This window comes from Myodes glareolus, chromosome 27 (assembly GCF_982192425.1).
Source record: "Myodes glareolus chromosome 27, mMyoGla1.1, whole genome shotgun sequence".
Taxonomy (NCBI): Eukaryota; Metazoa; Chordata; class Mammalia; order Rodentia; family Cricetidae; genus Myodes; species Myodes glareolus.
In genome coordinates, this window is record NC_142052.1 from 40,337,207 (window position 1) to 40,364,925 (window position 27,719).

A 27,719-nucleotide genomic window follows, 5' to 3' on the forward strand; every position below is an offset into this window, starting at 1 on the left:
GTTGGTTCCTCCCGTAACATTTGCACCACTACTGAACCAGTCTAGCCTACAGGAAGGTCACGGTTGTGGATGGCAGAGTTTGAAGCTGGCAGTGTGTAGGGTGGAAAATAAGTAATGTGTGTATGAAAATGTCATAATAAAACCCGTTATTTATTTAAAGATTTATTTATTAATTTTGTATACAGCATTCTGTCTGCATGCCTGCCTGCAGGCCGGAAGAGGGCACCAGATCTCATTACAGAGGGTTGTGAGCCACCATGTGGTTGCTGGGAATTGAACTCAGGACCTCTGGAAGAGCAGCCAGTGCTCTTAACCTCTGAGCCATCTCTCCAGCCCCAACCCATTATTTTTGAACAATAAATTAAGTTCAAAATTGGAAAAAAAATTTAAAAATTGGAAAAAATTAATGTAGGAACTGGAGAGGAGGCGCAGAAGACCCGGGTTCAGTTCCCAGCATCCATTGAGTGGTTTATAGTTGTCTGGTAACTCCTTTCCTGGGGGTTCCAATGGCCTTTTGTCTTCTGTGGGCACTGCGTACATGTGGTGCATCTGCACACATGCTGTCAAAATACTCATGCATGTAAAATAAGAATAAATAACTGTCTTTAATTTTTTTTAAATCAGCCTACAGCAGAAAAGTGTCCGTGTCTTGGGAGGAGGAGATGAAGTAGTACTAACCACACAGGCTCTTGAAGCCAAACAGCTCACACGTTAATCTGGGCTCCCTCACCTAAAAGCAGCAGACACTGTGTGGTTCTTGGCAGCTTCACTCTCGTTGGTACTAAGCACAGACTATTATTGCTCAGCAGAGTTTGAAGGTTTTAAATTATGTATGGTCAGATGCTGGCCAAAAAAAAAAAAAAAAGCACTCAATTTTTAATAACTTTGTAATAAGATAGATGATTATATTATTTTAAATGCCTTTTTTCTTTTAAAAACATACTCGAAGAATATTGCACATTAGTATTCAATTAATAAAAATACACCCTTCCTGGCAGCCTTTCCAGGGGTTTTGTCTCAAATCCCAAGGCTTTCCATTTAGAAGGACCCAGCCTTTGTTTTCTTGGGTGTTGCTGCCCCCTGTCGGAAACTAAACATACTACAGAAATCAGACCGTTTTGAACAAAGCCTTTCAACAAACATTTGCCTCAACCTGGGGACGAGCTCTCACCACCTTGAGTTACTGCAAAAAAGTATTTGCCTGAAACCCTACTTATTTCCGTGCTTCGAACTTCCCATACAACTCTCGGCATCAATAACCTGTCTGAAATAATCCAGGGGGCAGCTTTCACACCAAGTCCCTGGGCGTACGTCCCCTTACAGCAAGCAGGTGCCGGGGACGGGTGGATGAGGAGGGGGTCCAGTCCATGCTTCCATGGCATACACAGACCACCAGGGTGGACACTCAAGTGACGGGAACCCTGAGTGGGGAGCTGTGTGGATCCGAGGTACCGCCGCCCTTTGAGAGCCAGACCCCATACCTTCAAAGGAGCCGGTGCTTTAAAGACTGGCTGGAGCCAGTCAGGTGAAGAGGAAGTCATGGATCTTTCTGAAAAGCACCATTTGGATGTATCACGCAGAGCAGCCAGTTCAGACGACAGCAGGGGAGGAACTGAGCTGGGCACGGTGACACAGGCCTATAATTCCAGAACTAGGCGGCGGTGGAAGGTTCTCCAACACGCAGTCCGTTGAGGTTACTGGGTGAAACCTCATCTCAAAATAAAACACAGAAGATGTATTTCTGCTGGTAGAGAGCATGCCTGACATGGGTGAGGCCATTGTTTCAGCTCGTGGTACCACAAAAAGATTTTATTATTATTATTATTATTATTATTATTATTATTATTATTATTATTATTCCTCCACAATATCAAGGGTCAAAAAAATCAATTTTAACAGTTAAGGGAGTATAGAATAATACTAAAGTTATCCATTGGTGGAAAGTATCAGCCTGCAGTTAAACCCGGGTCTGCCGAACATGTGCTACGGCTCAACCTTCAGAACCCTCTCCTCCACACAACAGACATCACTGTTGTAGGGGTCGTCCTTCCACGCCACCCACATCCCACGAGTTCCATATTGTCCTAGGGGTTAAAGCATAAGACGCACACACACAGATACAGAGTTCCAGTCATCCTCAAGAAGAGAATGCCTCTTTATTCAACTAAATCCAGGGTTAAAATACCTTTGGCCCCAGTAAAGGAAAACTCCTCCCACCCAGAGGGAGCTGGGGAAACTGGCCTCTGTGGGAGTTTTTCCCCAGGCAGGTGGTCGAGGGTTCAAGGCAATGTCAGTCAGGTTAGATGGGCCTTGGCGCCTGAGCTTCTTTGAGGCAGGTTGAGAAATTACCATTTTAAAGTAAAATAGATCCCTCAGGCTAATATACCAGGCTGTAGCAGAACCAAGGACAGAACTAGCAGGAAGCTTAGCTGGTTAGCGTAAACATTATTTGCATCCAGTATTTTGGCCTCAAGGATCAGGGAGGACAGGTTCCCACACACTGTCTACTTCTTGTGAAAAATAAGTGTGAGGCGGGTGTCTGTTTGCCAAGCAGACAGCATCAGCAGATGGAAGCCGTCCTGTTACTTACTAAATGCAGGCTTTCAATTCTTCCTTTCAACGAAATGTTGTAACAATGATGACCTTCTTGGCCTCGTTTCTTTAAGAAAGGATTTCATGTATCAGAGCGTAGCTTTAAACCTACTTCTGTCGGTGCTGGACAGATGATTCCATGGCTAAGAGCACTGGCTGCTCTTGCGGAGGACCTGGGTTTGAGTCCCAGCACCAACATGGTGGCTTACCATGTTGAAGTTCCACCTGCAACTTCAGTTCCAGACCCTTCTGACCACAGACACCAGGCACACTTATGGGGCACACACACACATACATATGTGTGTGTGTATATATGTATGTATATATATATATATATGTATATATGTATGTATATATATGTGCATAGAAAACATAAGCATAAAATAATGTAAGTTTTTTTTTTAACCACCTAAGTAGCCAAGTGTGGCTTTGAACTCCTGGCCCCATCTCCGTGTCCTGAATGCTAAAATTACTAACATCTGCTACCACAGGCTTACATAGTGATGAGGACTGAACCCAGTGCTTGTGCATGCCAAGCAAGCCTTTTGCCAACCAAGCTACACTCCCCAGCTCCCCATGATGATGTCATATTTGATATTTTTAGATTTATTTTATGTATGCCTATGTGTGGATGTGTGCCCATGAGTGTTTGTATGTCCTGAGAGTCCAGAAGGGGCACTGGCTCACTTGGAGCTAGAGTTGCAGCAGAACAATAATATAATAATAGGGCATGGACAAACTATGTGCTCACATCCCACCATATTTTCTTCCCAATGGAATCAGGACTGGGCTTTTCTCTTCCTACCCAGAACTGGTCTGTGCTCACTAGCAGTGGAGTAAAGTCACCAACAGCCTTACCCAACTGTGCACACTGTGCATTGAAGACTGCCTTGGAAAAGTCTGTTATGTTGGTGCAACAGTGGCATGAATGTTATGGGAGCAACCAACCATTGTCTAGTTAGATTTAGAGCAACCAATCCTTGTCTAGTTAGATTTAGAGCAACCAATCCTTGTCTAGTTAGATTTAGAGCAACCAATCCTTGTCTAGTTAGATTTAGAGCAACCAATCATTGTCTAGTTAGATTTAGAGCAACCAATCATTGTCTAGTTAGATTTAGAGCAACCAATCATTGTCTAGTTAGATTTAGAGCAACCAATCATTGTCTAGTTAGATTTAGAGCCTGATTCACAAGATGGAACTAGCCCATTCATCTGGATCAAAAGCCTATACCTAGCTAGGGCTTAGGTTCTAGGAGAACCTGCCGTTATTATTCTGCTAAATAAACAGTAATAAATTGGCCTGCTAAGTCCGTGTTTCTCAACCTGTGGGTTGCAACCCCTTTGGGGGGGGGGTCAAATGATCCCTTCACGGAGGTTGTATATCATATTTCATGCATATCAGATATTTACACTACAATTTCTAACAGTAGCAAAATCTGTTATGAAGCAGCAATGAAAATAATGCCATGGTTGGGGGTCAGCACAAGAGGGACTGTATTAAAAGGTAGGAGCATTAGGAATAATAATAATAATAATAACCACTGCTCTAAGTTATCTTTATACCCCATAAATTAATGTGTCCCTCCACCTTCATCGGGGAAGCTTCCTTTTGTAGTGGGTAACAACTAACAGAGAGGCGTGGCTGGCCAAGGAGAGAGGAGACAGTGGGGTACTCAGATCCAAATGGGACCCCTGTCACATTAGCCAGTTCTCTGTCACTATGACAAACACCATGGCCAAGGCAAGAAGAAAGGGTTTAGTGGGCTTATGGATCCAAAAGGACAAGAGTCAGTCACGGCAGGGAGGCGTGGCAACAAACTTCAAGAATCATGGCAGCAGGAAGCTCCCATCTTGATTCACAAGCAAGCAACAACTAGACTAGAAATGGCACGGATCTTTCACATCCCAAAGCCCACCTCCAGGGACACACTTCCAACAAGGCCACCCCTCCTAAAACATCCCCAGATCACCACCAACTGGGGACCAAATAGTCAAATGCCCAAAACTATAGCCGACATTTTTAACTCAAACCGCCACCCACCCCCTTCCCCGAAGGGTCAGTGATCACTCTGTTAGAGTGGGCTATAAAGATGGTCAAAGCCAAGGTAGCGGACATGGCATTTGCCAGTCAGGAGTCATTGCTGATTACATGAGATGCCCACAGCATTGTAAGATCAATGACACTTGTCCTCTTAAAGGAAGCTTAAAGAAGCCGAGCACACAGCAAGACAGCAGGCTAAACGCAGCCTTAAAGGACCTCAAGAGCTCTAAGTTGGCTGGGAGGTCTGCCAAACTCACCTATGTTACCCCTCAGGTCTGAGAGCGCAACAAGGGTGCAACAAGGCTTGGGTGCTGCTGGCCCTGGATCTCGCACCCGACCAAGTGTACCTACCATACAGACGCTCTGAGGACAGACCCCTGGACACATCTTCGGCACTTACTTTGCACAGGACTTATATGGCCATTGACCCAAAGCAGGTGTCTTAAGTATTTGCTAAATATCCCCTCTGCTTTCCAGGCAGAATGCTTTCCACATATCCCACACTTATCAGACATGAGTTCTACTTAACGTCTGAGGCCAGACAGGCATGGTGGCACGACCCTGCAGTGTGGTCCCAGCCCTTGGAGGGTAGAGGAATTGAAAGTCAGACTGAGCTACAAGTTCCCAGCCACCCTTTCAAACACCCCCAAGTCTGAATGAAGGTAGAAGAGTGTCTCTCAACCTTGGAAGATTTTTACTCCCCCAAAAGATAAAGTTGGTATCTGGAGGCTTTTGTGTGGTCGCATAGGAAATGGGTATCCCTGGCACCTAAGTCAGAAGTTGGGGGTGTATTTATAGAGCATCCCCCCCCCCGACAGAGGCTTCATCCGGCCTGAAATGTTACTGTAGAGTGATTCTGGGATTGCTGTATTACATCTTCTTGGATCTTTGGCTGGAAACCTGAGCCAGACTACTTACATGGTACAACTGGAATTATCTTTTTTCAACTTATTTTGGTTTTGTTGTGTTGGCTTTTTGGCAGTGTCTTATATATACTCCCGACAGGTAAAAGTCGGGAGTATATATAAGACAGCTTCTTATATATAAGCTTCTGCCTCAAGTGCTAGGATTCTAGACCTGGACCACCACGCCCACCTCAGCTTCTTAGTTCCTGAAGAAAACACATTTCCTAATATTTAGCTTCACTTACTATGGCCAGCAACCCAGAGAACATAATTAGCATGGCAAACAACAACAGAGCGTGCACAGTACCATACCATACAGAGTCAACTAAGATTAAGAACTGGTATACTAAGACTTTAAATATAATAAATTTTATTTATCTGGTGGTACATGATGCTCACAGGGCATCATAGAGCAAATTTTAAAAATACAATATAAAAAAAAAATCAAACAGCCAAAGAAATGAATTCCATCAGAGGGCAATGGCCCATGGGGCGGGGGTGGGGGGATTTGAGGACGGGAAAGGGCCAGAGAAAAGACCACCGTCTGCCCCTGAAGAACATTAATTCTTCCCGCCGAAGCTTTGCCTTAAGAAACATCGAAACAAAGTGCGGTCTTTGAGAAGTTCAAACATCACGTAACATCTTTCACAAAGTGCGAACGGTCTCTGAGAAGTTCAAACGTCACGTAACATCTTTCACAAGGGTGTATCACAAAATGCTTTCCTTATTAAGAGCATGAAACAATCCAAACACCTTTGAGTATCTATTTGGTCAAAAATCTTGATGTTACAGCCTTTAGCATTTCTTTCCCTTATCCATCCTGCAATTAACTCCATCCGCAAAATGTCACTCGAGCAGACAGCCGTCTGTCAGCTGCACGTCTACTGCAGAGCTTATTTCCCATAAATACCCAGGAGCGACACAAACTTAAGCTATACTAAGTATTTTAACCGATAATTAAACTTTCCTAAGAATGACTTAAAATCAAATTTTAACTTTGAGAACTATATCCAATTCCCAAGATTACTAATTCCCAAGGGTTATTTGAAATCAACTATACAAAACAGCAATATTTAAAAGTGCATAGGGCATGGCTAGAAAATTTCTAAGAACAGGAAAATGGTCTGGGAATTTGTTTGACCTTACTACACACAAGGAAAAACAAGAAGCTACATGTCCTGCCTAGGAACATTGACTGCTCGGTATGGATTGTAGAAGCAGAGCAGAAGCTGTTCCTCGGCGTCCAGTGGGGAGACTTCTCCGTTAGTCAAATCCTAGAAGTTCTGAAGAGCGAAGTCACAGGCTAGTCCCACTGATGGCAGAATCATTTCCCTCTAGAGTCAACAGAAATACAAACGGGGGAAGACAAAACAGTGATGGGGAGAAAAGGTTAAAAAAAAAAACAAGAAATTTGGGGTATAAAACTGATTCATTTGTTGCCCCCAAACATTAAGAGAGCCTTAAAGCTTGGTTCTTCTAGAACTGAGGGGCAGTTTGGCTCACGCTGCACACTTAAACCACTGTATTATATCTGACTGCTACAAACCAATCAAATCCAGGCATTTTTTTTTTAACTTTTTACTTCTCCCACTATACAGCATCCTGCGATAAAGGATTCTGCATATGGCCCCTTCCATTACACTGGTTCCAAAGGCAAAAGCCAGGTCAGGTGCACCTGTGCAGTCCCTGCACCTAAGGACAGTGGCTGGCATGCAGCAGGTACTGGACAGCTGCTTACTGAACAGATAAAAGTCCAAAGACTGCTACTACACGAGCATTCCTCAGACAGCGTTGTTCCCAACAGGAAGAAGAGTTCTGAAGGATAGACAGCTTTCCCACGGTCTGCACACGGGCCCACCAGGAGCTGGACACGACCTAAAATATATACTCTCTGCCCATCGTAAAGCAGGGAGACATCACGAGGTGAAAGGTGCTATGTTAGTACAAAATATTCAAGACAGCTCGGCCAAAGCGCTGCTCTTCTATGGTGGTGGATGCTCAGGCCGCACTGGGGGGAGCACCCCAAAGGGACTCTTCTCATCAACAAACAATGGACTTTGACAAAGAGGTCATCACTGTACAGTGAGTCTGTCCCGCTAACTACTTCCATAATAAACCAGGTGACAGAAAATGAAGTTAAACCACTTATTTTACACAAACCAACTTTACCAAAGTTCTTCATTTTACAAGTATATTCAAAAAACACACACAAATTAGCATTTTGTACACGAATGTTTATTTCTCAATTAAACATTCCCTTTAAACACAAGGAATGAATTCTAAATCTTCATAAAGATGAATAAAAAATGACAATCCCTCCAGTATAGTGTGTGTAATCACTGCGTCCTTGGTCACTACTGGCGTTTACTGTTTAACATCAAAAACAAAAGTTATTTCAAAATCATGCTACTGGATTTCTACCCTTCCTCTATGACCAGCTCTACACTGATCTGCAATGTTTTACAAGTTTATATCAGATAGAAGCAAGTTTAAGGTGTGAAACAGCTGTGTACTAGACACAAGATAAAATTACAAGATATAGTCAAGCTCGTAGCGAATGTAGGTGTTCTTATCGTCGTTGTAGATCCTCGGGTAATGTGCTATGAGAGCGTCCTGGGAGCCGATGTAGATGGAGTTGTAGATTTTCCAGTACACATCTCTGACTTTCCGAGCTGGGTGAAACAGACCCTAGAATAAGCAAAACATACAGTTATTTCTATTTATTTTCAAGACCACATATATCTAATGCAACTGCGGACTATGAAGACAGGGTTAGGAATATTTCGTTTTACAGAGAATTCTCAACAGAGGAATCTAAAATGGCTGAAGGATACTTCAGGAAATGCTCAACATCCTTAACCATCAGAGAAATACAAATCAAAACAACCTGAGATTCCATCTTACACCTGGAAGAATGGCCAAGATCAAAAACACTGAGGACAACTTATGCTGGAGAGGTTGTGGGGAAAAGGGACACTTCTGCATTGCTGGTGGGAATGCAAGCTGGTACAGCCCCTTTGGATGGCAGTGTGGCGATTTCTCAGGAAATTAAGACTCAGTAATACCACTTTTGGGTATATACCCAAAGGATGCTCAATTGTACCACAAGAACATGTGCTCAACTATGTTCATAGCAGCTTTGTTTGTCATAGCCAGAACCTGGAAACAGCCTAAATGTCCCTTGACCAAAGAATGGATAAGGAAAATGTGGTACATTTACACAGTGGAGTACTACACAGTGGGGGAAAAACAACAGCCTGAAATCTGCAGGCAAATGGATGGATCTAGAAAACATCACATTGAGAGAGGTAATCCAGACCCAGAAAGACAAACATACATGTGCTCATTCATAAGAACATGTCATTTTTAGACATAAACCAAAGAAAACCAGCCTCTCACATTCCTAGAGAACCTAGACAACAAAGAGGACCCTAAGAGAGACATACATGGATCTAATGTACATGGGAAGTAGAAAAAGACAAGATCTCCTGAGTAAATTGGGAGCATGGAGACCATGGGAGAAGGTAGAAGGAGAGAGACGAAGAAGGGAGTGGAATGGAGAAAAATATATAGCTCAATAAAAACAATTTTAAAAAATTACAAAAAAAAATATTTCCTTTTAGCTGGCATGGTGGGACACACCTTTAAGCCTGGCACTCAGGAGGCAGGGGTGGTCTCTCTAGCAGCTCAAAGCTGACCTGATCCACATAGTGAGTTCCAAGTCAACCAGGTCTACACAGTGAGGCCCTGTCTCAAAAAACTAAGTAGTTCCTTTGAAGTGAAGGAAAAAACTCTGGAAACTGCACAAAACTGTGATAGGTAAACACAAAATCTAATTTCTATCTCAACACAGAACTTTCTCCCACATGCTAATCAGTGAAGGACACTAGCCTACGGCTCTGGTAGGTCTTGCCCAAGTCCATTAAACAAAAGCCCCCTCTTTAGCTCAACTAATTAACATACCCAATCAAAATGCACCACCTGACCTAGCCCATTCTACCACAGACCTCCCTTTTTCTCTTCTTGCCAGGTAATGATGGTGCACGCCTTTAATCCCAGCACTGGGAGACAGAGGCAGGTGGATCTTTTCATTTTATTTTTTGAGGTTATATCATTTCCTTCTTCCTATATGAAGCACTTGAGTCAAAAGCCACAATCTTAGAGCTCACAAGTGTGAGTTTTGGACAGGCTCCAAAGCTACAGAAAAACCCTATCTCAAAAAACGAAAAACAAGTTACACATGCTGGGCTGGAAAGGTGGTTCATGGTTCAGTGGTTAAGAGCACTGGCTACTTTTCCAGAGTTCAATTCCCAGCAGCCACATGGCAATTCACAGCTGTCTGTAACTCTGGTACCAGGGCTTCTGACACCCTTACACAGACATACGTACAGGCAAAACAGCAGTGAACATAGAATACAAGTTATTTTTTAAAAATTACACCTGGTGCTGAGCAATGGCACATAGTTTTAATCCCAGCACTTGGGAGGCAGAGGCAAGTGGATCTCTGAGTTCGAGGTCAGCCTGCTCTTCAGAGTGAGTTCCAGGACAGCCAAGGCTACACAGAGAAGTCTTGTCTCTAAAAACCAAATATCCAAAACCCCCTGCAGAATCATTTGCTGCTTTTTTCTGCCTGAGTCACAAAGCAGCCACTTTAGCTACTTAATAAAGGGTCTCTGTGAAAATAGGTGTTTGTGCATAGTTTGTACCTGATCCAGGTCTATGCAGGGATCTCCTTCAACTGGGTAGTGACTGACTTCAACACAATAAACTAAATCACCTTTTTGAGTGATCTTGTATAAAAAGAACGAACAAAAACAAAAACCACATTTAGCCCACCTGTAAGCAATACTGCAACATTCTGCAAGGTCCAATAGCAACCCTCAGGCCCTCCAGGGCTCCCATGACGGCCTGGATTACGTGGGGCGATGTCTCAAACACATTAGGCCATACATAGTTCAATAAGTGATTCAGAGAGTCTTCACAGCCAAAGCCATAGACACCAAGTGACATGTGTTGTACCACTGCGCTAGCTGTCTGTCTGTGCACCAGGTCCCTGGAATGGAGAGAAACGGTCTCTTTAAGTTAATTTGTAAGAAATATTCATTTGCATTATTAGGGACTGAATTACTACTAAACATATGACTCTCATGAGTAACAGTCAATATCTCATTTTAAACTCTGTAACAAATATGACACTAAGTTGATATCAGGATATAAATCAAAATTAAATTTACTAATTTTTCATTCAAAAAAGTGCTCACCAGTCTGCCAAGCTATTAACAACCTTTCAAAAGCATAAAAAAACATGAACTATATAACACCTTCAATTTATTTGCTATCTAACTTATTCACCACAATGAAGCAATGAAGTTCTAAGTTTTCAACCAAGTATTATTAGTAATCCTCAATTGAGTTACTACTACCTCAACCTGCAAAGATAAATCTTTTTAATTTCTATTAATTCCCTGAGAATTATGTACAGTGTATCTTGAACATATCAATCCCCAAAGCACATTTTTAAAATAATGACACAACAAATATGATGATCTCTAAAATTAAAAAAAAAAAAATGAAAAATTTAGCCAGGCAGTGGTGGCACACCTTTAAACCTAGCACTTAGGAGGCAGAGGCAGGTGGATTGCCAAGTTGGAGGCCAACCTGGTCTACAAAGTGAGTTCCAGGACAATCAGGGCTACTGTCTTGGAGGGAAAAAAATAAAGAAAAGAAAAAAATTCTAAAAGAGTTGAGATCACAGAAAAGAATATAACAGGAACAGCAAATTATCCTGACATTACATAAAAATTACAAGAAGTACATCTGCTAGAAGTCTGAAATTTATTTCCAAATGAATTTGATATAACTGAGAATATAAAATTCAAATATTATTTGTAATGCAATATTCAAGTGTTTTTGTTATGAACAAACAACTTTACTTGCAATCAATATATGAAGTGAAAACTAAGTCACAGATCATCGGAGGCTGCAAAGGGAAGCTGGCTCTGGCAATAAGATGAACCGCTGAGGATGGGGCTCACTTGGCAGATGCTTGGCTGAGCATGTGTGAAGCCCCGCGGTCATACACAGAGGTCCACGTCCACAATCCCTGCGCACTGGAGGACCACTCAGCTGCCCTGAATGATCTGAGACACTGTCTGAGAATAAAACTACAGGTTTCTCTGTCATGTAGATCAACTCCTGTTCATCTTCTACCCCCTAACTGTTTTAAAAACAAGAGTGAATCAAAATCTAGCTTAAGATATCAAAGACTAACCCATTACAACAAATATTAAAGTAAGAAATTATATGAAATAATCCATAGTAATGTTTCTTCAACAAATAGGCATTTAAAAGGTACTTTAATAAACTCTAAAAACAAAACACTGGATCCTGCATTGGTTGCAGTCACTTACCTGTCCATTAACGCATCCTCAAGTAGAGGCGTTACGGCGTAGATGTAGTCTTTCCCCATCTCCCCGATGTACTCAAACAGGAAGGACAGGGACTTCAGCACGCCGTTCTGAACGTTCAGTTCGGGAACTCTGTACTCGTTCATCAGGGCGGGGAGCACTGTGAAGGGGGAGCACGTCTCAGCGACAATAGCAATGGCTACAGTGGTACAGACTCTGTTCTGCCTTTCCTGAACTTTGAGGTTGTTTAAAAGCGTAGCCAATACGTCATGAGGGCTGGAAAGAAACAAGAAATGCATCAGAAGTTATCACACCTATTAAACCTCTTCTCAGAGAAAAGAAACCTGCAATGGGATGGGGTTATCAGTGGACACTAATAATTTCTGATAAAATGCAGTACTCTTCTCACCACTAGGATTGTGGCTTTTGACTCAAGTGCTTCATACAGAAGAAGGAAATGATATAATTATAACCTCACAAAATAAAATAAAAAGGTTTTAAAAGGTTCATATGAATTGTCAGATTTTTCTTAATGTTAATTCAGGTAGATTCATTTTCAAATATAAGCTTAAACTTTTTGAAATGTAAAGAAATTTAAAGGATAAGCCTCCACAGACAGGCAGAACATCCCAAGAGTACCCAAAACGCTGCCTCCCATGCTCTCCCACACACCAGCTCTTCCTCACCTTCCCTGCTACCCCCCCCCTCCCATGTTTATCTTCAGCAGGCTCCCCCTAGTTGGTGGCTGCCCCCACCAAGCTTTACATACTTCCTTTGCTAAAGCTCAGAGAGACACCGGGCTAATCAATTTTGCACCGTGTCTACCCTAAAAGCAGAACCATCGAAATCTCAAGTCTTCTGTATGGTTTCCCAAAGCACCTTCCAGTTGTTCCAGTTTTTTCTCTGCTCCTGTGATAAAGCACTATGACCAAAAGAAACTCGGGAAGAAAGGGTTTGTTTCAGCTTCCATACCCAGGTCCTAGTCTGAGGAAGTCAGGGCAGGAACGGGAACCGAAGCACAAAGAGTGCAGGAATGTTGCTTACTAGCTGGCACCTAGGATCACGCTCAACTTACTCTCTTATATAGCCCAAGACCACATGCTCAAATAAAGTACTACCCACAAGGGAATGAATGGGCCCTCCCCCAAAAGTCAAGAATCAAAACAATCCCTCACAGACATGGTCACAGGCCATCTCATCTGTGCAATTCCCTATCTCCCTATGACGACTCTGGGCGGTGTCAAGCTTACAGCTTGGAAAATGATACCTTCATAATTTCATTTTCGACAACTAACAGCTGGGTTCTGATGAAGAAGAAATGAACCATAAGTGAATTCATAAGGCAGATGAATCTGTGGATTGCCCTTGGAACAATGTGTTCTTAAAAACACATAAAGTGAACATTAAGATATGAATTATATATAAATATTGTATGTTGGCCCACACCTTGGAAGACAGGATAGACTAACTCTGGAGTTAAGACCAGTCAGGAATACACAGTGAGACTCTGCACCCCCTCCCCACTAAAACCTGTGAGATAAAATAAAGAAGGAGCCGGACGGGGAGGTAGAACAGGGCTAAGAGCACCGTTGCTCTTCGGTCTAGGTGTGCTCTCCAGCACCCACACGGCAGCTAACAACCTTCTCTCACTCTGAGATGCCATGAATCTAATGCTGCCTTCTTCTGGTCCCTTGAGGGTAACAGGCATACAAGTGGCACAGACGTGAGCAGGCAAAGCGCTTACATACATCCGTATAAGTTACAACAATAAAAGAGTTTAAGTTTAATATAAAAAAAAATCTCTTATTGTCAAGAGTTTCATACCTACATAATGAGTCTTGGTCAAACCCACCCCCTTTCCTCGTCTTTCCAATGTCTCTCTCATCTCTCCCTCCACAATCTTATGTGCTCTTTTTATACGTCCACTGAGTCAGGGCTAGAGTCAGCTCAGCAGTAAGGGCACCAGCTGCTCTTCCAGAGAATCCAAGTTTGATTCTCAGCCCTCATGCGGTGGCTCACAATCATCCATACCTTCAGTTCTAGGAGATTCAACACCCACTTATGGTCACCACAGGCATCAGGCATGTACATGTGTACATACATACATACATATAAGCAAAACACTCAATAAAAATAAATAAATCTAAAGAAAACAAAGAAGTCCTCTAAGCCCACAAACAACTATTAGTATGTGCATGAGTGCAGACATCCTACTGAAGCACGTGCAGCCTCACAGGGGCCACACTTCAAAACACTGGCTCTCCCCAGCACTCATCAATGCCCAATAGCTCCTCAGGCAGGGGAGAAACTTGAACCCCTCCCCGTTCATGCCAGTGCCTTGGCTGGCTGATCCTGTGGTGGTCATGGAAGCTCATGTGTGCAGGTGCAGACGTCTACCCCTCTGGCACTCGCTGCCTTGACGCCCCACTCTTCCTAAGTCATCACCACATCCTGAAGGTCAGGGGTAAGAGATAACTGCCCATCATGTTAAATGGAGACAACAAAACACTGCCCAGACTTCTATCTTTACACCCATAAGTCAGTGCTATCAGAGCAGCTCTAACTACTGAGTACGTTCGCTCATTGTTATCTGTGCCTGCATGTGTGTCTACACCACAGGTGTCCAATGCCTGCAGAAGGCATCAGATCAACACTGGAGTTACAGCCATGAACTTATTGTTATCTGTGCCTGCATGTGTGTCTACACCACAGGTGTCCAATGCCTGCAGAAGGCATCAGATCAACACTGGAGTTACAGCCATGAACTTATTGTTATCTGTGCCTGCATGTGTGTCTACACCACATGTGTCCAATGCCTGCAGAAGGCATCAGATCAACACTGGAGTTACAGCCATGAACTTATTGTTATCTGTGCCTGCATGTGTGTCTACACCACATGTGTCCAATGCCTGCAGAAGGCATCAGATCAACACTGGAGTTACAGCCATGAACTGCGGAGGCATGTGAGAGATGGAAACCAAAGTTGGCTCGTCTATAGCAGACCTGTGTCCTTAACTGCTGAGCCATCTTTCCAGCCAAAGAAGGTTCTTTTTATTGTTAAGAGCAATTAAAATAGAGGCCCAGAACCGTATGGAGATGAAAAAACTGGGGTGCTCACTCATTCCTTAATATTGTAAGAAATATCCTAGTCAGGTATGGGGGTGCATGCTCTTAATAGTAAGACCAGAAGAGAGACGATCTGAGTTCAAGGCCAGCCTGATCTACATGGTGAGTTCCAGGATAGCCAGGGCAGTGATTAAATGAGAAGCTACCCTGTCTCAAAAGGGGGGGGGGGGGGGGGGCAATACCCAATCTCCTAAAAAGACCAACAAAAATGTGAATGTACCTTAAAAATGGAACTATTTCCCTCTCTAAAAATGTCTATACTACAGTAGGGGAAATTTTTAAAGCATTCCATCTATTTTAGCTCAATTTAAAAGTTAAAAAAATACTTAAAATAGACAAGGGCAGGTCAGTGATTAAATGTGAAGCTTTTTTTTTCAGATGATTAACTATACCATGCCTCAAAAGATATGCCTACATGAAAGTACTTTACAACACAACGGGTTTATTATAAGCTACTAAAAACAATGCAACTACTCACCCAATGGCCTTAGCAATGTACCCGAAAGTGTTGACAGTAGCTCTTCGAATGGCCTTTTTGTGTGCTTTCAGGAGCTCTAAGAGTTCAAAGCAAATCCTCATCCACTCTCTTGCAGATACATATTCAGCTCCCCTAATTAAACAAACAAAAAAGAAAATTAACTAAAAGGTTACTACTGCTTTGCTATCAAGGTGCTTTGTTTGTTTCTGCGGTGCTGGGGATGAAGTCCAGAGCCTCCATCATGCCAAATAAGGTAACTGATCTGCACCCCTTACTCGAAGGTTACAAAGTAAATGTACATACTCAGTTCTGAAAACACCACTAACTCATGTCAACACTAAATGAAGGCTAACCTGACTCGTTAAGTGGTGGTCTAACTGATCTATGGAGTTCCAGGCCAGTCAGGGATATAGTCAGATCTTGCCTCAAAACAAAATAAAACAGAAAGAAAGAAAGTTTGGCTCAGTTTTAAAACTACACTTCTAAGGCTGGCCGGGGTGGCGCGGGCCTTTAATCCCAGCACTGAGGAGGCAGAGAGGCAGGTTGATCTGAGTTCAAGGCCAGCCTGGTCTACAGAACAAATTCCAGTACAGTCAGGGATACACAGGGAAACCCTGTCTCAAACAACAAAGTAGTAGTACACTGCTACTTATTACCAGCCAAAGTGAAATTTGTCTGAAAATATTAATCTTGGATAACCTGACCATATATACTTAGATAATCAGAGTCAAGGAAAACTTGCTTGCTGAATACAAATCCACTAAATCTGAGAAGAAATACTGCCTAAAAGAATGTTTAAGCAATCTACTTAAACTAAGTAAGAGGATGTTACTACCTACAAAAATGGCAGAGTAATCTGCTTACCTGTCAGCAATGCGTCCAACAAGATCGATACAATTCTCCTGTACTTTTTCATGCCTGTTCTTTAAGATGGGGGTGAGTCTAGGCAGCAGGTCTTTGATGGGTGGTGTCATCTTATGCATTCCTAGTGACAGGATCAAGGACCCGTTAAACCCTGAACTACAGCCTCTTTTCATTTCTCCGTTTACTGTGCAATGCAACGCATAAACCAGCCGTCTATGGATAAAAGCCCCAGATTCTAAGTAGACTTTGATTTTTTAAACTATTAATAGCTTCTAATTACATGTAAAAATGAAAGAAATCAGTGATTTAAAGAATGAGGATTACTTAATAACAGAAAGATTTATTTGGTTTTGAAATGCTATTTGTACACTGACATTTAAATATGGGGACATCCTACGTTCTGGTCAAATACAACAATATAAGCAAAAGTAGACACGTAAACCAAATCAGAAATGGCCCCACACCCTTGAACTGCAAAACAAAACAGATCTCCAGTCTCCCTGAAATTCAGGGCATGTCTGGATGGTGTTCAAACCTAGGAAGGAAGAAAGGGGGGTTAAAAAGAACCATCTAACAGGGGCTCTTGCTCTAACTAAAACTGCTGGCTCTGATTTTCCGTCGTTTTTCTCATGTTTCCCAGGTAATACTGTTTACAACTCTGACAAGCCAGAAACCCACGAGGGAAGCAGCTAAATGACCGCTGGCAAGTCAGCGTCTCTAGAGCACACCAAGACTGGGCTGAACTGAGGATTGTATGTAAACACAACCTTTCACAGATCTACACTGCAACAGGGAAAACAGTGGTTACCACGGGCCAGGAGTTATGAACTCTTGGCCTTTTTTCAAACCCTTTCAGCCTTAAAGGAGTTACTTTCAGCACAATGTTTAAATACAAGATTTTTGGGGGCCTTCCAAGACAGGGTTTCTCTGTGCATCCCTGGTTGTTCCAGCGCTGTAGACCAGGCCAGCCTCAGACTGCAGAGATCAACCTGCCCACCAAGTGCTAGGATTAAAGTTGTGTGCCAGCACTGCCCAACTACAATGAGATCTTAAACATGGGTATGCCTCTGTTTGCTTTATCATTACTTCTTCTTTCTTTTCTTTCTTAAAAGTTCTCTCTCCATAAGTTCTATCAGGGTCCTCTCTCCCAGTAACTCACAACGTTTTGAGGTGTAACTGTTTCCATGCCTCGAATGTCATAAATTTCCCTTTTAACATATTTAAGTAAATGGACAATAGGAAAAGAAGACATTGTGACATACTCTGACAACCCTGAAGTGCTCAAAATAAGACAACAAAAACCAACAAATTCCTAACTAGGACTTTATATTTTGCTTTCAAAATAAAAGAAAATTACAAGGCCAAATTCTCATATAACCAGGCAATTGCATACCTATTACATTAACAATAGCCTTCAGCGCTCCAAGGATGCTGCCCAATACTTCAGGGTATTCTTCACCCAAATATTCATACAGCACCACACCCAAATGCCCCATCAGTTTTTCCTGTAATAAAAGAAATGTTTAAAACGTTACTTTCTACATTAAACTCCCTGCAAACAACAATATAAAGCTGGTAGAACAGACAGATTACCTCTTGACAAGTCTTCATAACAACAGCAGTGCGGGAGATCAAGTCAGCTGCCTGTTGCCTGACTTTTGCTGATTTGTTATTTAAACGCCACAAAACGGTACCACAGATCTGAGGCAAGTACGGTTTGACTCGTTTGCCAAGAGCATTAACTACTGTGCCAAAGCCATTCAACATTACTGAATCCTAAAAGAGAAAACCAAAGTTACATTTTTAAAAAAACAAACTCACTAAAAATACAGAATTGAGTATTAACTGAAAGTTGATTGTTGAATAACATTCAATCTTTTCCTAACACCCAAACATCCTGTTTGTTCTTAAATCAAATCCAAAAATCTGAGGTAAAAGAACGTTTGTTAAAACTGAGGAAAACTAGTACTTGAAACGTCAAACTTCAATCACTTTTAAGGGGCATCTGCTGTAAACATCGGTCTTCTCACACACGAAGGCCAACAGCAGCGTTGCCACAACAGTTCTAATTCCCACCCACACACACGAACACACAATAAAATCTAAAACCACACGTAAATGATTAGCTGCCATTACCTCTGTCGTCTGCTCCTGGAACGCGTAGAGAATGCCGTCGATCAGCTGCTCCTCGAGCTTGTGGTCAATGTCTGCTGCGCCCAGGTTGCCCATGATTTTCTCAATTGTTTCCATCACCATTTTCCTGTACTGTTCGGCTTCATCTTTCAGATCATCCACAATCCTAGATATAATTTCTGCTGCTCCTACTTTGTTTGCCAACTCCACAGTCGTATCAACTAGCTAAAAAGACAAAACAAAAACAAAACCATTTTAAAACTACTACTTTTCCAAGGAAGTAAAGCTTACTAGTAAACACTCAATTGAGAGCAGCTGCAGCACAGCGCCCTGCCATACATAAACCTGACATCTTCCAAGACTGAATCTAATCTAGCTGTACAGCAAGGTCCAGGCAAGCCCAGAAAAATGAGACCCTATCTCCAAACCAAAAGGCATTCTAAGTAAAATTATACTTATGTTTCAGCGAGGAAGAAAAAGCCCCAAATTTACCAGACAAAAACATCAACTCATAATTTAGTACTGGTGAGCTGGGAGGCAGAAGGACCAAAATTTTGAGACCAGCCTGGGCTACTAAGTGAGATTTTTTTTATCAATAAGAAAAGAGAAAAAGAGGGGTGCAGAGACAGGGTTCAACAGGTCACAGGCACAGTGGACAATCTGAGTCTGAGACCCAAGATACAGCTCAAAGAGGGCCCACCAGCCAACTGCTCTCCCACCTCCCTAACACGCATGCACTGGGAGCACATGCACACATCAAATAAATGTAATTTAAACACAATCAACCACTAAACACACACGCCATGTGCACAAATAGGGTATGTGTGTGCGTGCGTGCATGCCTTTTATTACTGGGCTGCAGACTGGGCTGAAGAAGACTTCAGCAGTTAGAAATATTGGTTTTTCTTCCAGAAGACCCAAGTTCAATTCCCAACACCCATAAGGTGGTTCACAACTGTCTGTAACTTTACTACCATGAGATATCTGGCTCACAACTATCTGTAACTCAATGACACAGCCTCAGTAGGCATGAGACAAATCACACAATGGTGGAGACAGCGCACACAGACAAAACACCCAAACCAAACACATGAAAAATAAACATTTAAAAAAAATTTTTAATATTTATTTATTTGTTATGTACACAATATTCTGTCTGTGTGTATGCCTGCAGGCCAGAAGAGGGCACCAGACCTCATTACAGAGGGTTGTGAGCCACCATGTGGTTGCTGGGAATTGAACTCAGGACCTTTGGAAGAGCAGGCAATGCTCTTAACCACTGAGCCATCTCTCCAGGCCAACATTTTTAAATTTTAAATGCACCAGTTTCATGGAAATTTTACATTAAATGCATTTAAAAAAAAAAAAGTCAGGTGTGGTGGAGCAAGCCTTTAATAGCAGCACTTGGAAGGCAGAGGCAGGGGATCCATGAGTTTAAGGTCTACATAACAATTTCCAGACTACACAGTAAAACCTTATCTCAAAATAAGAAAATAAATAGACAAAAAGACTTTTGCGACTCAAATTTTAAGAACGAAAGGTTACCTGTCGGTAATTTCTTCTATCCAAAGCCATTCTGTGCTGCCAAAAGTGTTTGAAGAAAGGAGGGAGAATCTCTGTTTTAATGTAGTTCGCTTCCACACCGTCCGTCCCACAGCACTGCTTCACCACCTACCGGGTGACAACACAGGTTTGTTGTTTATATGCTATGAAGACCTCTTCCAACTTTCAGATATGCACATTATGTTAGTGAATATGCACCTACAAACTAGAACAACTAATTACCTTCAATACAATTTTCTTCATTTCTTCATCTGGAGACTGGAATTCTCGAATAAGGATCAACATCACTTCTCTAGTATAGTAGTTGGCATATTCTGCATCCATAAGAGGAATAAGATACCCAATAGCCTTTAAGAAAGCGGCCAAACCCTATTTAAAAATAAAATATATAAATAGACACACAAATCAGTCAATTAACTTTAGATGGCCTTACTGGACAGCAACAAACAGAATCTCAAGAGTGGATTTACCTTTCCTCTGTGTTGGCGGATGCCCTTCCATAGAGGTTTGAGCACAGAATCAAAAGACTCGATACCATAAGGAGTGGCTGCTTCAGCCAAAGCAGCAATGGCCAAAGCACTGATGGTCCGGACTTTCTGCTGCTCATCCACAAGCCCTATACAACCAAACACAGGTGTGAGCAGGCAAGGCACCAATCGCTCATTTTCACAGTGCAAACCAAACTTCAGCAGTGTATCTAACCATGGATCCCAACCTCAAAACATTCTACAGTAGACAAAATTTCGGCAAGAGCAGTGTCTTAACAGAAAATACAGCAAACTGCTTTTCAAAGTATAGTGCGTTCACGTGGGGAAGCCCTTCAGTAACCACACACTGAGGACCGTGATCTTTCGCAGGTCAAGGTCTACCGGCACTTACCATGTTCGATGATCTCCACTAGGCTTCTGAGATGCGGCAGGATGGCGCAGCCCATGAGAATAGCTATCTGCTGCACAATCTTAATGCCCGTGTGCCGCGCTTGCCAGGACTTCTTGCTTTTGCACACCGCTTTTAAGAAGGGCAATAGAGAAGGAATGCCCAGGGCAGAGGCTACAACAGCAAAAGCTCTAGCCGTTGTGTTCCGGACATACTCATCCATGTTATCTATGTCGGGTCTCATGGTAGAGATCATAGTAGCCAGACCAGCGGCCTGCAGAGGAGGTGCAAGAGCAGCGTTAGTCACCGTCCATCGCCAGGCCAGCCAAAGACAAACTGCCTTTCTAGGAATTTAAGTAAATACCTTTGCCAAATTAGAAATAATTTCTCTGCCTTCCACTCTAGCATAGTAATCTTCATCAATCAGCAGTGGTTCAATAACCACAAGAATCTGAAACAGAAAAAAAAAAGAGGAATTACATTTCCACATCAATTTACAGTTATCAAAGAACTTTGCTAATCAAGGGGTAATTTAAAGAATTTTAACTCCATACTGTCAAGTCCAAGATATAGGTGAAAATTAAAGGTAAAATAACATTTTATATTAAAAAATATATTAAAAATATCTTAATTAAGACAAGTCTTTATTCTAATACAAAATAAAATACCTATTCTCATTCTGATCAGTAAATAAAAAAAAGAGAGAGAGGAAAAAAAGAGCGGTAATTCCCAAGAGTAAAGATGGCATAAAAACACTTGTATATTGATGCTTGCTTCTGGGAGGAAAAAAAGACCTGGTAGTTGTGATAATTAATATTGTGATTCTGGCAGGATCTAAAACTACCTGGGAAATGAGACTCTGGGAACACACAGGCAACTGTCTTGCAAAGTTCCATCTAAATTGTGGGTAGACCATTGCCTAAGCAGGAAATCCTGGAATAGAATGAGTTAGCAGACACCTGCACCCATAGACACAAGGTCAGCCTCAATAACATGGTGAGACACTTTTTCAAAACCCCTAAAAGAGGGGCTGAAGAGATGGCTCAGAAGATAAAAGCACTGGTTGTTCTTTCAGAGGTCCTGAGTTCAATTCCCAGCAACCACATGGTGGCTCACAGCCATCTGAATTGAGATCTGGTGCCAATTCTAGACTGCAGGGACACATGCAGGCAAAACATTGCAAACAAAATAAATCAATAAATCAATCAATCAATCAAATCTTTTTTTTTTTTTAAAGAAACTCCAAAAGATCAGAGGACAACATTCAACACTCATTTCTCTGAAGAGGCTATAAATTGGTAAACTTTTCTAGTCTACGCTTGTATACAATAAACTAAAGTTTTGAACTTTAAAATTTTAAGAATACAGGGAAAGGGACTGGCTCGGTAGTTAAATGGCAATAGCCGCTCTTCTTGAGGACGCAGGTTCAATACCCAGCACCCACATGGCAACCAGAACATCTGTAACTCCAGTTCCAGGGGATCCAATGCCCTCTTCTGGCTTCTAAGGGCAGCAAACATGTAAGTGATGCAGGCAAAACAGCCAGACACATGAAGTAAGTCTTTATAAATACGAGGACAACAAACTGGTAAAATAAACCCTTGACTCTTTATTGAAATTTATAAAAATATTAAATGGCTGGGCAGTGGTGGCAAACACCTTTAAACCCAGCATTCAGGAGGCAAAGGTAGGTGATCTGAGGCTGATCTGGTCTACAAGGCTACACAGAAAAACCTTGTCTTGAGCAAAGCGCCCGGCCTCAACCCCCTCCCCGCAACAACAACAACAAAAAAAAATCTGATTCCAGACAGTGGAAAATAGAATCCAACCCAAAAAAATAAAAATTAAAACCATTAAACTCTAAGAGAACAACCAACCTTGTGCACATACGGCCGCACCAAGTCATCAAGTTTATACAGTATTCTATCAATGACTTTCACAAGTAAATGACGCTCTTGATCCTCAAGTGTAGGAGACATCAACAAAGGAAGAATCTGGTTAAACAAAGGTCCAGCCCCAAATTCTCGAGCTTTATCAGTAATCTGACGTAAAGCAGCCTAGGGAAAAGCAGAAGAAAATGAAAATATTTATTTTCGTTTATGAGCAAACATTCAGAAGAAGTGAATTTCACCAGGAATAATATTTTGATGTATACTTATGCAGACAATCTACATATAGTCATAAGAATTTTGCCATAAACTGTTTTAATGTTTAAATTCACATGACCCAAGTTCAATGTTCTCAACTCAGCCAAAAAGGGTAATTAATTTAGTGGCAGTGAGCAGAATAAGAGGCAAGGGTGTTTATCACCAACCCCTGGGATCTAAACAACGGGAGGAGAAACTTCCAAAGGCTGTCCTCTGAGCTCTCTACAGGTGATACCTAGAGTATCACCCACCTGCCTGCATGCGCACACACCCACACACAATGCACAAAAACATGCATGTATGTGTGCACTAAATAAATGAATAAATGGACAGAAAAGAATAAAGGGTAATTCATAGGAAGAACATTCCTCAGAGGGTAAAAGGCTGGCTGGCCACCAAGCCTGACGATTATCTGAGCTCAATCCTCAGAACCTACATAACAGAAGGAAAGAACTGATTCCTGCAAGTTATTGCCATGTGTACATGCCTATAAATGTTATATAAAAAAAAGGGTAACTTAGTGGACCTAGAGAACCATACAAGTATACACCATATGCCTTAGCTGTGCCTAAAGAGCCTTCTATTTCAGTCACAGCTCACACAATTTCCACTGATCACCCTAGTTCTGAACACTTTAAAGCTGTCAAAGACAGAATTTAGCTTCTCATATCCTGATCACAACAAGAACCAAACGCCCTGAGCCTGGAGCGAGGACTGTGACCCCAAGCAGCCACTCTAGAGAGTAAGAGGATCCAAAGCTCACGGCCTCCCAGAAGAAGCTGAAGGCCCAGCTAAGCAATTCATCAGAAACCATATAAGGAACCGGAAGAGAGCCCCACGTCTCATTCTGTTAACCCAGCACTCAGGTGTCTGAACCGGAAGAGAGCCCCACGTCTCATTCTGTTAACCCAGCACTCAGGTGTCTGAACCGGAAGAGAGCCCCACGTCTTATCTGTTAACCCAGCACTCAGGTGTCTGAACCAGAAGAGAGCCCCACGTCTCATTCTGTTAACCCAGCACTCAGGTGTCTGAACCGGAAGAGAGCCCCACGTCTTATCTGTTAACCCAGCACTCAGGTGTCTGAACCGGAAGAGAGCCCCACGTCTTATCTGTTAACCCAGCACTCAGGTGTCTGAACCGGAAGAGAGCCCCACGTCTCATTCTGTTAACCCAGCACTCAGGTGTCTGAACCGGAAGAGAGCCCCACGTCTCATTCTGTTAATCCAGCACTCAGGTGTCTGAACCGGAAGAGAGCCCCACGTCTCATTCTGTTAACCCAGCACTCAGGTGTCTGAACCAGAAGAGAGCCCCACGTCTTATTCTGTTAACCCAGCACTCAGGTGTCTGAACCGGAAGAGAGCCCCACGTCTTATTCTGTTAATCCAGCACTCAGGTGTCTGAACAAAAAGGATTGCTATCAGACTAAATCCAAAATGGGCTATGAGTTTCAGGCCAGCTTGATACAGTTTGAAAACCTATCTCAAAACAAACAAAAATAATAAACAATTTGATAAACTAGAACTAGGAGTCAGATGGATACACACCTTTATTGTTTATCATGGGTGGTATATACTTTTAACTGCCGCACTTGAGTGCCAGAGGCAGGTGGATTTCTGAAAATTCCAGGCCAGCCAGGTCTACATAGTGAATTCCAAGGCAATCATGACTGTGTGCAAAGACCTTGTCTCAAAAAGCCAAAGAAATAAAAATAGAACTTACCTTTCTCATTGGAGGTGTACCATTCTTAATTTTTAAAAGCAACTTCATTATTTTTCTCTCCTTTTGCTCTTCTGGACTAAGGGTTGACTCGTCGACATCAACCTACAATAATTGAAAGGTGGATGAAGCCAGTGGTCTCTAACTCCCGAACCAAGAACACTTCACGGTTGCTAGCATCACTCACCAACAGCTTATCAAAGTACTGGATGTCATCAGGTTTCAGGAACGGAAGATTCCCGGACGGCTGGTCACTGACACTCTTCATAGTTCTGTCTTCCGTCTGCATGTGGAACCCAGTCATGCCGCCCAAAGGCGTGGGGGTTGCGGTCAGCTTCCGAGCTGGGGTCCGGATAGGGACATAACCGGCTGGAGGGGGAAGGACCTGAGAGAGGACAACACACTTAACAGGGCTGCCTCGGCTGTCCATACCCAGAGACAGCACAGGAGCATTTACACTAGAGATGGTACAACTTACTAGCTAGCAGGTTAATTTCCCTGAAGAAGAAAACATAGCCCACTGTTCAATGTTAATTAACAGTTAAGAAGATGTTTATGAAAAATACTTCATTTCTAATTTGTTAATTAAAATTTAAGTGAGAAAGGAATACGTGAAGCACTCTATAAATTCTGGTCACCTTCAAACATTGACATGCTTGAAATATCAACATGTTGTCAAGCCAACACGTGAAACTGACAAAACTTGGAATCTCTAAACCCTCTCAGAGCGACACCCACAACCACTCACTGGAACAGGAATAAACGTGGGTGGCTTTGCATAAGAGATAAAGTCGCGCATTCGTTTATTTTAGAAATACAGTGAGTGAGCATCCACACAACCCAAAGCTAGAAAAGTGTATTTTAAGAACCAACTCTAGGGGCTACAGAGATGATAAGTCATTCATTGGTTAAGAGCACCGACTGCTCTTCCAGAGGTCCTGAGTTCAAGTCTCAGCAATCACAACCTGTAATGAAATCTGGTGCCTTCTGGCCGACAGGAACACATGCAGGTAAAACACTGCATGAATGAAATGAATGAGTGAATGAACGAACGAACCAACTCTACAAAACTGACTTAAATACAGAAAAGTAAAACTAGAGAAACTGCCAAGACCCTCTGAAAGAAATGACCAACTAAAGCCCCTGCAAAACCCATACAATGTCTAAAAATGAGTTAAAAACAGCAAAATTTGGTTTTTAAAGCAATGAGACTCTTTTTTTGCAGAGAATTACGATTTGCTGGGTAGGACAATAAGTCTTACGATCCCTTACTGAAAAGTAATAAAAGCCAGGCGTGGTAGAATACCATCTAGACAGATCTCTGATTTTCAGGTCAGTCTGGTACATCTCAAGTTCCAGGCTAGCCATAGTTACACAGTGAGACACTGTCTCAAAATCTAATAATGGTTTTAAAGCAGGTACTAGAGAAAGGTCTCAGTCACCTACAACACTTGCACCTCAAGTCATGAGACCAGAGTTCAGACCCCAGAACCCATGTTGGGAAACTCACAACAACCTGTAATGGTGTGGGAGAATTATCTGTATTCTGTCAATCATATTTTAATAAAACGCTGATTGGCCAGGCAGGCAGTATAGGCGGGAAAGCCAGACAGGAAGTAGGGTGGAGCAAAGAGACTGGGAGTATTCTGGAAGCAGAAGCTCTCTCTCAGCCACTCCTGCGCAAACCACCGAAGAGGCAACATGTAAGCTGTCACACCGAAAAAGGTACTGAGCTGTGTGCTAACGTAGATAAGGATAATGGGGTAACATAAGTTATAAGAACTAATAAGTAGCCTGACCTAATGAGCCAATCAGTTTATAACCTTATGGAGTCCTGTGTGTGATTTTCTTTGTTGCTTGCCGACTGTTGGGGTACTGGGAGGGACAGAAACCCCAACAAGCCAGCTCTCATACTACATATGGTGCCAACGTGTGGATAACAGAATCCACAGAAAGCCTGAGAAAGCTTGGGAAAGAATAGAGTAAAGCATGTTTTGTTGGTAGCAGCAATTTCTCGGGTCTACTTTGCTTGCTAGAGGCAAGCAAGGCTCTCATCTAAGAGAGGCTTCCTGACTCAGCTTTAGCTGCAAAACCTTGCAGCTCATTAAGAGGTCCTGCCACGAAACACTTAAACGGTGTTGATGAAAAGCTGAACGCATGCTTTTCGGGTTTTCAGCTGTAGCAGGAAAAAAGCTGCGCTGTTTTAAAATGCCGGTTTTCTGGGCCGTCCTGCCAGGGCAAACTCTGACTCTTTCAGGCAGGCAGTCCAACTGAGTGTGGTCTGTGAGCAGAATGCTGCAGCTTGCTTGCTAGCAAGGACCTTGAAACACCATAGAGTTGTGGCAGTGAACACAGCTCTGGCTGGTATCTCAGCCACGGGGCTGGAAAGCTAAGGAATGGGCTAATTCCAGCCGTAAAAGCCACAGTTTTAGTCCTCTCCTTAAAGACTCATGTGGTCAAAGAAGAGAGAGAGATACAGTAAAGAGATGTTCAAAGATGAAGAAAACCTCTAAAGAGTTTACAGTGTGTTAAAAATATATGCAGGCTAAAGGTTAAAGTCATTAAAAATAAAAAAGGAAAGAAAGAGAGTAGTTGGGTGTGGTGGTACACACCTTTAATCCCAATGCCTGGGAGGCAGAGGCATATTGACCTCTGTGACCTCAAGGTGTGGTAGTACACGCCTTTAATCCCAAAGCCTGGGAGGCAGAGACAGATCTCTGTGAGTTCAAGGTGTGGTAGCATACACCTTTAATCCCAGCACTGGGGAGGCAGAGACAGGAGGATCTCTGTGAGTTCAAGGTGTGGTAGCATACACCTTTAATCCCAGTACTAGGGAGGCAGAGACAGGAGGATCTCTGTGAGTTCAAGGAC

The 27,719-nt window shown here is 42.5% G+C and overlaps 1 protein-coding gene across 1 annotated transcript in view; it reads right to left on the minus strand.

Moving 5' to 3' along the window:
• Positions 1 to 7,751: 7,751 nt before the first annotated feature.
• The window catches only part of Sf3b1 (splicing factor 3b subunit 1), a 47,573-nt gene continuing 27,605 nt past the window's right edge, over positions 7,752 to 27,719 (minus strand). The window contains exons 10-25 of the mRNA XM_048456084.3: positions 25,036 to 25,233; positions 24,852 to 24,953; positions 22,863 to 23,042; positions 21,350 to 21,436; positions 20,989 to 21,259; positions 20,580 to 20,725; positions 20,332 to 20,478; positions 20,092 to 20,217; positions 18,550 to 18,771; positions 18,007 to 18,189; positions 17,807 to 17,918; positions 16,414 to 16,534; positions 15,550 to 15,681; positions 11,949 to 12,221; positions 10,375 to 10,591; positions 7,752 to 8,226 (exon numbers count right to left, since the gene is read on the minus strand). Of these exons, the coding sequence (XP_048312041.2) occupies positions 8,068 to 8,226; positions 10,375 to 10,591; positions 11,949 to 12,221; positions 15,550 to 15,681; positions 16,414 to 16,534; positions 17,807 to 17,918; positions 18,007 to 18,189; positions 18,550 to 18,771; positions 20,092 to 20,217; positions 20,332 to 20,478; positions 20,580 to 20,725; positions 20,989 to 21,259; positions 21,350 to 21,436; positions 22,863 to 23,042; positions 24,852 to 24,953; positions 25,036 to 25,233 (2,676 nt within the window). The 3' untranslated portion in view covers positions 7,752 to 8,067. The remainder of the gene's footprint in view (positions 8,227 to 10,374; positions 10,592 to 11,948; positions 12,222 to 15,549; positions 15,682 to 16,413; positions 16,535 to 17,806; positions 17,919 to 18,006; positions 18,190 to 18,549; positions 18,772 to 20,091; positions 20,218 to 20,331; positions 20,479 to 20,579; positions 20,726 to 20,988; positions 21,260 to 21,349; positions 21,437 to 22,862; positions 23,043 to 24,851; positions 24,954 to 25,035; positions 25,234 to 27,719) is intronic.